The sequence below is a fragment of the Pristis pectinata genome, chromosome 4 (assembly GCF_009764475.1).
Source record: "Pristis pectinata isolate sPriPec2 chromosome 4, sPriPec2.1.pri, whole genome shotgun sequence".
Taxonomy (NCBI): domain Eukaryota; kingdom Metazoa; phylum Chordata; class Chondrichthyes; order Rhinopristiformes; family Pristidae; genus Pristis; species Pristis pectinata.
In genome coordinates this window covers 48,240,257-48,254,270 of record NC_067408.1, presented here as the reverse complement: position 1 = coordinate 48,254,270, position 14,014 = coordinate 48,240,257, and the positions used below count along the sequence as shown (strand labels likewise).

Below are 14,014 nucleotides of genomic sequence, written 5' to 3'. Positions count from 1 at the left end.
AAGACAGTTGAAGTCATGTGAAACTTTAAGCACATAATGAACCCTGGTCATGAATAATAAATCTCCAACTCATTCTTTGGTTAAGGGTTGTGGTGAAAGGATTTTGCATCCATCTGGTTAATATTCTTTCCAGCAATTAATGCACTCAGCGTTTCTATAATGTACAGCAGCAGTATTCTAAACCTGTAGAGCACAGTGCAGAACTGAGCACATGATTGTTGACTCAGAGGTTGACTGGTAGCTTGTTCATACTAACGAGTTTATTTGCAGACTTCAGTTATCCATTCTTCACTATCTCAGCTCTTTCCAGCTGGTTTTGCCTGGATATGATTATCTTCTGTAAAGCCACCCAAGGCTAATTTTGCAAACTGGAGAGAAACATTTTTTTCCTTTAGAACTGTAAGGCACTTACTCTGGTGGTTAGTTCCTCAATATTGCTCTGCAGTTCCTGTACTTGACCAGCAAGCTGTTTCTTTTCCTCCAGCAGCTGTGTTACAGTCTCCTGCAGATCTGCAGACACAGAAGAATCATGATATACAATAGAAACAGTCAGATTTCTCCTTCACCCAAGCTTCATGTATCTATCAGAAGCTCATCAGAAGGCCCTCTTGAACATCATTTTTATTCAGCAACCTGAAAGACCTGAGGCCTAATGGTTAGGAGAAAAGTAATCAAGGATGAGGGTAGATGAGGGTAGGGCAGTGGATGTTGTCCCACATGGTAGGCTGTGGAAGGTTAGGTCCCGTGGAATCCAGGGAGAGCTAGTTAGGTGGATTCAAAATTGGCTCAGAGGTAGGAAGCAGAGGGTGGTGGTTGAGGGCTGTTTCTCAGAATGGAGGCCGGTGACTAATGGTGTGCCGCAGGGGTCAGTGTTGGGACCCTTATTATTTGTTATTTATATAAATTATTTGGATTCAAATGCATAATGCTTGATCAGTAAATTTGTGGATGACACAAAATTAGGAGGTGTTGTTGATATTGGTTGTTGTAGATTACAGGGGGATCTTGATCAGTTATGGGAGTGGGCTGAGGAGTGGCAAATGGATTTCAATACAGATAAGTGTGAGATGGTGCATTTTGGAAAGTCAAACCAGCGTAGGACTTGTACCATGAACTGTAGGGCACTAAAGAGTGTAATGGAACAGAGGGACCTAGGAGTACAAGTGCATAGTTCATTGAAAGCGGGCCTTTATCGGTCAGGGCATCAAGTATAGGAGTTGGGGCATTGCGTTGCAGTTGTATAAGTCATTGGTGAGGCCGCACTTGGAGTACTGTGCACAGTTTTAGTCACCCTGTTATAGGAAAGACGTGGTTAAACCGGAAAGAGTGCAGAAGAGATTTATGAAGATGTTGACAGTACTAGAAGGCCTGAGTTACAGAGAGAGGTTGGCCAGGCTAGGTCTTTATTCCTTGGAGCGTAGAAGAATGAGGAGTGATTTTATAGAGGTTTATAACATCATAAGGGGCATAGATAAGGTGGATGGTAGCAGTCTTTTCCCCAGGGTAGGGAAGTCCAAAACTAGGGGGCATAGATTTGGGCTGAGAGGGGAAAGATTTGAAAGGTACCTGAGGGGCAACTTTTTCACACAGAGGGTGGTGAATATATATAATGAGCTGCCAGAGGAAGTGGTTGAGGCAGTACAATAGTATCATTTAAGAACCACTTGGAGAGGTACGTGCAGGGCAGGGCTCAGAGAGATATGGGCCGAACGCAGGAAATTGGGACGAGATGGGTGGGCACTGTGGTTGGCATGAACTCATTGGGCCGAAGGGCCTGTATCTGTGCTGTGTTGTTCTATGACTCCATGATGCTTAGGGCACTTACTCAACCATAGATGCTGAAGGTGGTCGTGGAACAACTCACCATTTGTTTTTTGGGGTGTTTACTCATCTATGTTGCACAATAGCATGCTGTAGGCCCTAAAATGAGAGGCTTCAGGTCAAGGGAATCATCGTAAAGCTTGTTGTTGTAACACTCGCCCAATTACTCAACTTAGCCTTATTACTTATAACACATTAAAGCCTAAATTATGCAGTGGGTCAGCTGGAGGATTACTGGAAGATGGAAGTGGATACTTTTTGCCACATTATGTTGTTAAATTATTAAAACCTGGTTACATAAATGATACTTCAATAAATGATGCCAGCTGAGTGTATCTTTCTCCTTGTTTTATAACGCACAGTATGATGGGTATTGCACTGTAGTAGTGCAGTAATGTTGGTGAACCTGACATTGATGTACATCGACACCAATAATAGGCAAGCCTGGGAATTCTCTCAGTGTGACTTAAGTCTCTGTTAATTTATGATAACTACTGGATCTCAGGACCTCTAGTTCAAATTCTGGGTCACCCAACTTCTGCCTTTCAGGTGCAGACTCCAAGTAGCACCTGGATACCCAAACCTCAGAGTCTGCACACTCCACACCCTGCAAATTCTGGATCAAAGTTTTACAGCACATAAGGAAACTATTCAGACTTCTGCATTCATAACAGAGAAAGGGAGTTATTTAGATTATTCCTGCATTTCTGCTCCCAATCCATAGTCTTTTTGGTTCTGTGCTTATCCAGATACTTTTTAAATGTCATGAGAGCTTGCGTCTCTACCAGCCTTCCAGTCAGTGAGTTCCACACTTGCACTGTACCTTGGGTGAAAAATAATGTCCACAACTCACATTTAATTCTTCTGCCAATTCCCTAAAACGTATGACCCCTACCTGTAAATTCCCTGCTACATTGTAAGCTGGGAAAAATTTCTACCTCAGGTTCCCTTTTTAGTACAGACATCAATATTCACCTTTGACCTGCTGCTGATACTGAATGTAGGGGTCAGGGCTGGTGTCCTGTGGCTCCTCCTCTGCAGCACCACAATCTGAAATACTGGGCAAAAGGTCATCAAGGCACACCCGTGATGTTAGGCTCAGGTACTTCAGCTTCTTGTTTTCATGACTAAGCTGCAACAACAAGTCTTTGAATCAAAGTCTGTTATGACCAAAAAAAAACATTTTGTGACCTGGAATGGCATGAGAAGCAAGACATTTCACTATTCATGCACTTAACCTCACTCTGAAGACAGTTTCCTATATTCCCTCAAATCACTGAATGTGAGGCTAATAAGTATTTAACAGATGCACTTAACCTCACTCTGAAGACAGTTTCCTATATTCCCTCAAATCACTGAATGTGAGGCTAATAAGTATTTAACAGAGATTCTGCAATCAGTTTTATTCCATGCCTAATTAGCCCGAGAACACTTGATCATACCAAAACTGAGTGAACATCATCTGCATTGCGCCCCCTTATAAGCACTGAGTTTAATAAGAGGCATTGTTACCTTGGTGGCTAAGACTTCTGCATTCTCTCGACACGATTTTTCAATCTCTAGTTGTGTGTGCAGAGCGTTAACTTCTTCTATAACCATCTGTGAAACTGTGAGAATGGATAGGTTAATTCATAAAAACCACTCCATCTCTTTTCAGGTGAAATCTAAAGAAGTTCATTAATCTGTAACAGTAATTGGCAACGGCCTTAATTTGCCACTTAATCCTCTGAAATGCACAAATATGCTTGTTGAAGCAGGATGAGCCCATCGTTTTCTATTATCTCTGCAAAAATAACACTGAGGAGTGTGAATCTATTACAAGGTACAACTAGAAATACAAAGAGTTATGGGGGCTGAAGGGAGAACTTTTCAGCTTTTAAGTTATTATTTTCCAATTTACAAATACTAAACTTATATTACATGTTCACTGACATTACTGGCCTTTCAACCAAATGAGCCTCACAACGGAAGATGATGGTAGTGTTGGAGGTTAATAATTCCAGCCCAGTACATCATGGCAGAGGTTCCTTAGGGCAGTGTCCTAGACCCAACCATCTTCAACTCTTTCATCAATTACTTTCCTTTCATCAAAAGATCAGAAGTGGGAAGGTTCGCTGATGATTACATCATGTTCATTTACAACTCTGCAGAAAATTAAGCAGTCCATGCCTACATGCAGCAAGATCCAGACAATATTTAGGCATGGGCTGATAAATGGTAAGTAACATTTGCACCACACAAGTACCAACTTCAACAAGAGAACCTAACGACCTATCTTTAAAATTCAATGGCATCATCATAGTGAAGTCTCACGCCATCAACATCCTGAAGATCACCATTAACCAGAACCTCAAAGAGCAGGTCAGAGGTTGGATACCATGAGTGAGTGACTCACCTTCTGACCCTCCAAAGCCTTTCAAACACCTACAGGGCATAAGTCAGAAATGTGTATACTTTAACTGTATGAGTACAGCTCAGACACCTCTCGGAAAGCTCACATTTATTCAGGACAAAACAGCCTACTTGATGGGAACTCCATCCACCATCCTAATCATTTCCTACTACACCAGTGCACTGTAGCTGCAGTGCATACCACCTACAAAGTGCACTGCAGTTACTTGCCCAGGCTTCTTCTACAGCAACTCCCAGACCCACAGCCTTGACAACCAAGAAGGACAAAGGCAGGCGGAATATTGGAACTTCACCACCTGTAGGTTCCCCTCCAAATCCCTCACCACCCTGACTTGGAAACATATCATGATTCCTTCATCATTGGTGCAATAGCCATATCTACATTAAGGAGTGTTACAAACTGTACCTACATTAGTGGGTAGTGTGGCTGTAGAGTAAAGGTGGATCATGGCCCATCTACCCAGAAATTGACCAAAGTTTAATAGTCTAGCTTGTCATGAGAGAACCAAGGGCTCTGTACATATACAAGTTGTGAAAAGAGATGAGAGAGAGAGAGGGAGAGAGAGGGAGAGAAAGAGGTCTGTGTACTAAGATTAACCATCTCTTTTCTTTTTTTGTGTGTTAAAAGCCATTAGAAAAGCACTCTGACTATCCAAAGAGCTACTACGATCAAAACTCCCTGTGTCTCAAGGACCAGTTTGCTTACCATAACATTTCATGTTTAATCATGGTGGTTAGCTCAAGCTTTCAAAAAAAAAACAAGATACAAACAGTGCAATAAAAACAAGAGAGAACGGTAAGGAAGTCTCGAAACTTTTATTCTCTCATCTGAAGCCCCATTGTACCTTTGATACTGTGTTTTAACACCTGTATTGTAATTCAGACTGTGACTTTGTAACATTAAAATTGTATCAAAATCATAAATTCCAGAAAGAGAGAAGGGGTTCATCCGAAATGAAACCCTGTTTGCTCAGGCCAGGAACAGGGGGAGTATAGGTCAGAGGAGAAGCCACAATTATAGCAGCTAGTGGGGTCTTATTTTTAAAAGCAGTATCTCTCAACAGTTAGGGAATGGTCCTAGTTAGTCATCAGCAGATGTTGACAGATGACCCTTTGAGACAGAAACTGCAGTCAGGGAAGGGTGACCTGGTCAGTCACCAGGAGCTGTACTTCATCTAATCAATGGCAAATTAACCCCCAGTCTGCTTTTGATTATGCAGGGTTCAGCTCATAGCACAGAAGGATCTAGAGAAGGAAGGGTATCATGGTGCCAGCTGTTACATTAAAATGCTTTCACAACCTCAAGTAATGGAATTTTGGTGGTGTCATTTTTTGAAATCCCTGCTTCAGATCTTTTGCACAACTGGCAGGAGTCTAATTCTGGCCAAACGTAACCATGGGTAGCAGGGGTGAGTCTAAATACTCAACTCTCTCCCAAAAGCATTTCACCAGCAGTTAATGAAGGTGGCTCATCATCAACTTCTCAAGGGCAATTAGGCTGGGATAATAAATGCTAGCCTTATTAGTGAAGTCCATATCTTGAAAACAAATACATTTTAAAAATGGATTGTATAGCTTTGTTTATTTCAGAGCTACACAATTGAAATTGGACTTTACCTGGAGGGAAACTCAATAAAAACACACAGAATTGGTCATCAGTGGGTCATATGGTCCCTCAAACTGACCCTACTGATCTGATCTTGGCCTCAGCTCCATTGTCCAACCTGGTCCCCAAAACAGCTGATGCAGTTAAGTCAAACTCCTGATAGAAATGCCATCTTGCATTCAGTTAGCTCCCAAATCCTCCAACACATAAACTGTGTATATGTACCTTATATCTCCCATATCTAGCTAGAGCTAGATTTGATATTGCTGAAACCCTTAATCAAGCCTTTATCATTCAGACCCAACTATTCTACTGCTCTCCTAGCAGGACTCTCAGTAACTCCCCAAACCCCCTGCACCACTAACCCCACTCCCCCAACAGTCCATAAACCAATTCATTCAAAACACTGCCTCTCATATCCCATTCCATGCCAAACACAGCCATGCTTCACACCTATCCCAATGTTCTAAAGCCTTAAATTTAGCATTTTTTCATCCTTGCACTAAAGTCCCACCATGGCCTTGCTTCATTGTAACCTCTTCCATCCTTTTACTCCAGTCTCATGTACACCACTTCCCCTTTGTCTCAGTCCTGTTTTAAGTGCCTCAATCTCTGTCATCCTTAAAACTCAGATCTTTGACAAGACCTTGATCACTGCTCTAAAATTTTTCTTCTTGGCTTGGCTCTGGATTTTTCATATTCCCCTGTGAATCACCATTACTTTGGCACGTTGAAGAACTGATATACCAATTACAGTACAACGTCAATAGTCTACTATCGATTGTTCAGAAATCTTGATTTTTCAGCATTTGACTCACTCGTTAATCTGGAATGTGAGACAGGTGCCTTGAATATGATTTGAGTGGCCCAGGTATGCAACCTGGGCCAAGGTCCAGACTGTGCACCAGGTGTGGATGGGGTCAGAGTTGGGACTGTGGTCAGCATAAAAATAGCATTAAAACATAGGTGGTTTGAGGGACCACATGGCCCACTACTCCCCTATTTTGTATGTTCTTATTGACTTTCACTCCAGGTACAGTCCATTTTCAGTTGTTTAACTCTGATACAAACAGCACTATATAATCAAATTTTTTTTATTTATTTGTTTTTGAGATATTACTGTGTAACATGTAAAAAAAGTGAATTAAAAGTGTGCTGGATTAGTTGGAGTAACATCCAATGATCTGGAAGATCTTTTAGTCAGGGTGCCAGATTGTCAGAGTTTTACTGTGTTACTGTTGGTAATAAAATCAAACATAATTTCCTCTTCAGGCAAACATTTGACAGCAGTAATTTTGGAATAGGCTTCAATTACTCTTCTATGGTCATTCATAATATTGCAAAATTGAAAGCGCTCTTATCTTAAAGACTACCACAATGTCATCCAGGAAGTCCAGAAAGTCAGACTTTCTTCATCCAGAAAGTCATGAGGCTTGGGATCCATGGAGACTTGGCTGCGTAGATTCAGAATTGGCTTGCCCACAGAAGGCAAAGGGTGGTAGTCGATGGAGAGTATTCTGCCTGGAGGTCAGTGACTAGTGGTGTTCTCCAGGGTTCTGCTCTTTGTGATTTTTATAAATGACTTGGATGAAGAAATGGAGGGATGAGTTAGTAAGTTTGCAGATGACACTAAGGTTGGAGGTGTCGTAGATAGTGTAGAAGGTTGTCGTAGGTTACAACGGGATATAGATAGGATACAGAGTTGGGCGAAGAAGTGGCAGATGGAGTTCAATCTTGGAAAGTGTGAAGTGATACACTATGGAAGAACAAACTTAAAGGCGGAGTACAAGGTTAATGGCAGGATTCTTAGCAGTGTGGAGGAACAGAGGGATATTAGAGTCCAAGTCCATAGATCTCAAGTTGCCACGCAAGTTGATAGGGTGGTTAAGAAGGCATATAGTGTGCTGGCCTTCATTAGCCAGGGAGTTCAAGAGCCGCGAGGTAATGTTGCAGCTCTACAAAACTCTGGTTAGACCACATTTGCCGAGTATTGTGTTCAGTTCTGGTCACCTCATTATAGGAAGGATGTGGAAGCTTTAGAGAGGGTGCAGAAGAGATTTACCAGGATGCTGCCTGGATTAGAGAACATGTTTTATGAGGAAAGGTTGAGCATTTCTCTTTGGAGTGATGCAGGATGAGAGGTGTATAAGATTATGAGGGGCATAGATAGAGTGGATAACCAGCACCTTCTCCCCAGGGCGGCAATGGCCAATACCAGAGGACATCAGTTTGTCAGAGGAGGAAAGTTTAGGGGAGATGTCAGAGGTAGGCTTTTCACACAGAGAGTGGTGGGTGCCTGGAACACACTGCTGGGGATGGTGGTAGAGGCTTATATGACAGGGAAATTTAAAAGGGTATTAGGTAGGCACATGGATGTTTGAAAAATAGAGGGTTATGGGCTGTGTAGAAGGGAAAGATTAAATTGATCAAGGAGTAGGTGTTTATATAGATAAGCACAACATTGTGGGCCAAAGGCCCATACTGTGCTTTACTGTCCTATATTCTATGTATCTCAATGTTATTTTGGAAGTTCAACCAGACATTTCCTGACATGAGCTGTATTTGTGCATCCGAAGTGATTTCATTGACAGAGGTGCATCAGTTCCTTAGTCAGGGAATTAAGCCATTTTGGCCCAGGAGTGCTGATATTAGGTACTCTCAGAAAAGCCATGTTTTAATGCCATTTTTAAAAAAAATATTCATTTGGAAGTCATTGGCAGGGGCAATTCCTGATTGCCCTTGAAATGGCTCACTGCACTCAGGGGCAGTTAACAGTCAACCACATTGGTGGGTCTGGAGCTACATGTTGATAAGACAGGGAAAGGCAGTAGATTTCTTCCCTGAAGCACATTAGTTAACCAGATGGGTTTTATGATTCAGTACTTTTGTGGTCATCAAAACTAATGAGTTGTTTTCTTATATAATTACAGATTATTAATCTGATTTTAAATACCACAGCTGCCATGGTGGGATTTGAATGCAAGTCTCCGGTTTACGAATTCAACCTCGGAACAACTGGTCCAGTCATCTAACCCTTGTTCTACCAACATATGTGTTCCTTTCTGGAGCCTATTAAGGTAATTCCCATTTCTTAAGCAAGGGCTTTAATTTGCTCTCCACTCTTCTATTGCAGGTTACATTCTGCTATAGCATTTTATGCAAACATTAAAACAAAGTTCAGGTTGAGACATTTTTACATGTTATTTAAACTTTTCATCATAAATTTATTTTTCAGCTGTTACTCCAAAATTATTGCTTAGAATGTTAGTGTCCTTTTTTTTGCGTAGGTAAGTGAATAAATTAAAATGCTAAGTCTACATCAGTGGGAGAAAGCCTCCTGCAATTTTGGAGATGATGGAATAATTACTGAAATTCCTACTGATCAACTTGCCCGAAATTGAGGAAAGACACCATTTTCAGATGAGCCCCAAAGATGCACAATAGGTCAAACAATTATAGCACCTTGGTGCAGTAGTGGGAAATGGTGTGAAGTTGGATCAGTAAGATGAAGTCACATAGGTGGGATAGAATAGGAGCTTTTCTCTACCGTTCACATGTACTATTCTTAACCTTTGAGAAATCGAGACAAGTGGTTAGATATCTGTTCCTCCACCTCTTCTAGCCCCCCTTACCATCCAGAGGGAAATAACCTAGGTGGAGACAATAAAAAAAACATTATACAGAGTGAACATCCTGCTATATCGTCACTCGGAATTACATTTTTGACTTTTCTGTGGACCATATGACCATTTAGGCTATACAGTTCTAATGTTCTGTACACTAGTTCAAGCATACAGAATCAAGAAATAAGGAAATAATCAGCAGGTTTCAAACACAGAAGTGAGTTTTGATTTTTATTTCATATGTCTGAAGTGAAGAAACCTTCAAAATATTTCAAAGCCAGTCAAATTAATGTATATTTTGCCCATTGTCAATCATGCTGCAGGAAATAAACTATGGGCACATAGGTGAAGGATCAAAGGACCAGCTGAAACACAGAAATGGAGGCATTAGGGAAATCTCATGCATTCTGTCTCATTCTTCATCCAGCATTAGTCCATGGAGACCCAAAATGCAAAATAGAAAATGCTCTAATCCCTGAAAGCTATCATCTCTCAAAACTATACATAGCCAGCTCACTAGAGTTAATGTATGCTTCTAATTGCAGCACACCTGCATCTAAAGATAGCTTGAACACTAATATGCCGGTGTCAGTTCTTTCCAAGGAACAATAAAATCTGGCTGTTCTTCGTTTATCAATGACTTATTGTTCAGTGAATAATGCACATGTATCCTGTTTTCCATTGCAAGGTATCACTTCAAACCTAACTGATCAAGACAAGAAGGCACAATAGCATTCAGATGTACTGTTTTCTGTACCTTCAGATACATGGTGCTGCAGTGAGTTCAAATAAGGTAAGCTACAAGGTTTAAAAATGCAATTATAAAAATGTAATTAATATTAAAATTTTTAATATTCTCAAAGGCCTGAGGCGCTAGGTAAAAGAAAGCCACTGTAGGATCATGGATATCCCCCAGTCCCACTCTCCCTCCTCCACCCTCTCCATCTGCCCACCATCCACACACTCTTCCCATTGGTTTCCCTTTCCACCTCCCTCCCTTTATTCCATACTCCGCCTTCCTCTCCTGTCAGATTCCATCACCGTCAGCCCTCTGTCATTCCCACCTACCACCTCCCAGTTTCTGATGCAATTCCCACTCTCCCCCACCTGCCTATCACCCCCTCACCTGGATCCTCCTATCGCCTGCCAGCTCTTGCTTCACACCTTCCCTCCAGCTTTTTATACTGGCTACCTCTTATCACTCAATCCAGATGAAGGGTCTCAACTCGAAGCATTGATTGTCCATTTTTCCCCATAGATGCCTCCTGACCTGCTGAATTTCTCCACCATTTTGCGTGTTGCTCCAGATTCCAGCGTCTGCAGTCTCTTGTGTCATCGTCATGGATATCCTGCTTAAACAAGTGAAGGTCTCTTCCATGTCAGCAGATTTCGTATGAGCACTGTCAATAACTGCTGGCATCTGGTGAAATGTACTGGTCCCATCTACTCTACCTGCAACAAAATCTAACAACAGCCACAATCTGCAGACTTGAATCTTCCAGGGCAGCAGCTCACCTTCCATAAGAATGAATTCATTGAAAATTCTGATGTCATATTCTAACTTGCACCATCCTGTTGAACAATACTTATGAATTTGTCTAATTTAACTGGATCCCAGGGTACAAACACCTCCATTTTAAAATCCTCTTCCTTATGTTTGGACCTCTCCATATTCTCATCCCTCCCTGGATTGGGAGGAGGAACAGAGAGAGTTGGGTGTACTTGCACAACCCTTTGAAGTGGCAGGTGGGGGAAGCCATTAAAAATGCACACAAGTTTTAGAAATAGAGCACAGAGTATAAGAGCAAATTGGCCATGATGAGGGATGATTTGATGGGAGACAGCAAAGTAATGAAGCGTCCAGACAAAATGAATAAAGAGACATTTGTTCCTATTTGTGGAAAGGCTGAGAACCAGATTTAAAGTGATTGGCATAAGAGCAAGGGTGACATGTGGAATTTTTTTGTAGCGAGTGGTCTTGATCTAGAATCATAGAAACATAGACAATCGGAGCAGGAGTAGGCTATTTGGCTCGTTGAGCCTGCTCTATTATTCAATATGATCATATATGGTCGTCTATTTCATTAACTCATTCCCACTCTCTAACCATATTCCTCAATGCCTTTTGTATCCGGAAATCAATCTAAATGACTTGGCCTCCACAGTCTTCTGTGACAAGAATTCCACAGGAATTTCTCTTCATCCTAGTCCTAGATGTCAGTCTGTATCCTGAGATTGGTCCACTTGTTCGAGATATTCCAGCCAAGGCAAATAGCCTCTCCACAACCCGTCTGTTGAGCCCTGTTGGAAATGTGTACATTTCAATGAGATCCTTTATGATTCTTTTAAAGTTTAGTGAAAACAGGCCTTGTCAACCCATTGTTCCTTCATACATCAATGCTACAATCATAGAAATCAGTGTGGTGAACCTTTGTTGCACTCCCTCTATGGCAAGTATATCCTTTCTTAGGTCAAGAGACCAAAACCGAACACAATACTCAAGGTGTGGTCATACCAAGGTTGAAAACCCTTCATCAAAAGTGGCTTAAGCACATGGCATGCTCTCACCCTATCAGAGATATTTGCTTTGTCCTATCCATTCCTCTCCCACGTTCTTTGTAAATTAAAACTAACTTGTTTTCTCTCTGTCCCAGTTCTGACAAAGGGTCTTCAACCCAACCATTAACCCTGTGCCTCCTTCCACAAAGGCTGTCTGACTTGCTCGACATTTCCAGGACTTTCTGTTTTTATTCCTAAAAGTTGTGTCCTCTTCTGTGAAGATAGAACATATGTATTTGTTTAATTGTTCTACCATTTCTTTGATCCCCATTATAAATTCTCTTGTTTCTGACTGTAAAAGACCAAACCTGTCTTCATTAATCCTTTTCTTTTCACATACTTCAGTCACTGTCTGAAAGGGTATGTTTTCTCATATTTTGATTACATTTTCTCATTTACTTATTTATGATACAGGAGACCATTCAGCCCTGCTGACTCTCAGAACAATCTCATTAATCATATGTCCCCACATATTTCCCTGTAACTTACTCTCTCTCACGTGCCATCAACACCACACCGATTCTTCTGCCACCCAGCAACACCAGGGGTAATTCACAGTGGCTAATTAACCTACCAAACAGCACATTTTTGAGATGTGGGAAGAAACCAAAGCATCTGGGGGAAACTCATACATTCACAAGGAGAACATATAAACTCCACCTGGACAACACCCATGGTCAGGATCAAGCCCGGATCACTGGAGATGTGATTACTGTGCAATGTTCTTCCCTGGCCAGTCTTGGTTGTGGAGGTAGATTCAGGAACTTCTTTTGAAGGGGAACTTTACTTGTGAGAGAAAATCTTTCAGGGAATGAGCCAGGGACTGCTCTTGCAGAGAACTGGTAAGGCTGGCCCCTATCCATGCTACAATAATTCCTTTTTGCTTGGTGTCAGTTTTGAGCTGGCTGTGCTCCTTTGAAGCAGCTAGGATATTTGTTTGAAAAAAACAACAAGATGTTGGAGGAACTCAGCAGGCCAGGCAGCATCCGTGGAGAAAAACAGACAGTCAACGTTTCAGGTCAGGACCCTTCTTCAGGACCGAAGATAGGAAAAGGGGAAGCCCAATATATAGGGGGGAAAGCAGAGATCCCCCTATATATTGGGTTTCCCCTTTTCCTATCTTCAGTCCTGAAGAAGGGTCCTGACGCAAAACGTTGACTGTTTTTCTCCACGGATGCTTCCTGGTCTGCTGAGTTCCTCCAACATCTTGTTTTTTTTCATCTAGATTCCAGCACTTGCAGTCTTTTATTTCTCTAGGATATTTGTTTTCTCTATACAGGAAGTATTCTATAAATGTTGTTGTTGAATACTTAGAGTTCAGTGTCACAATGGTAGCTGTTCCAATATTATCAGCAGCATGGAAGTACATCACGATTCTCTTGATCTGTGTATAGTCCGTCATTATTCAGGTTCTGAGCACTCATTGTTGCACAATAAATTAAAATGCCAATCCCGGTGATAGTATGATTCATGTCTGTCATTGAAGTGGCTGCTGACATATTCAAGGCCATGCAAAACAATTTGCTTCTAGCCTTGAATAATCATTTGTTGCCTTTTAGCATTGACCACCTGAGACCAAAGCAATTAAACTGCCAAAGGTCAATGCCTGTTGATTCTCAGTGAGAAAGGTTGAGTTGGCTTCCATGGTCCCTAACTCTGTATTGAACATCTATGGTTTTGATCTTGTTCTTTTGTGATTAAATATTAGAATAAATTTAGCCAGTAACAATCCAGGTTTTTCCAGCTACTTATCAGTATGGGTTCGCAAAATCGCAGTGGTACTGTGCAGGGAGTGGCCAGGACCATCCTGGCAAAATGAGGAACAGTAGTGTTGGATTAGGGCATTGAAGTAATCTAGGTTGGTACTGTGAGATTGTGGGACCCTCACTGCTTGAATTTACCTTCATTCCCCACCCCAATTCTATTTGAAAACAGACAGAACGTGGATTCTCCTTCCCACGTTTTTGCACTGAAGATGTGACATCTTACAGTT

The 14,014-nt window shown here is 41.5% G+C and overlaps 1 protein-coding gene across 1 annotated transcript in view; it reads right to left on the bottom strand.

The window, feature by feature from the left end:
* Window positions 1-14,014, bottom strand: part of shtn3 (shootin 3) — a 107,829-nt gene that overhangs the window by 40,709 nt on the left and 53,106 nt on the right. The window contains exons 3-5 of the mRNA XM_052014265.1: window positions 3,334-3,428; window positions 2,797-2,953; window positions 413-510 (exon numbers count right to left, since the gene is read on the bottom strand). Coding sequence (XP_051870225.1) covers window positions 413-510; window positions 2,797-2,953; window positions 3,334-3,428 — 350 coding nt within the window. The remainder of the gene's footprint in view (window positions 1-412; window positions 511-2,796; window positions 2,954-3,333; window positions 3,429-14,014) is intronic.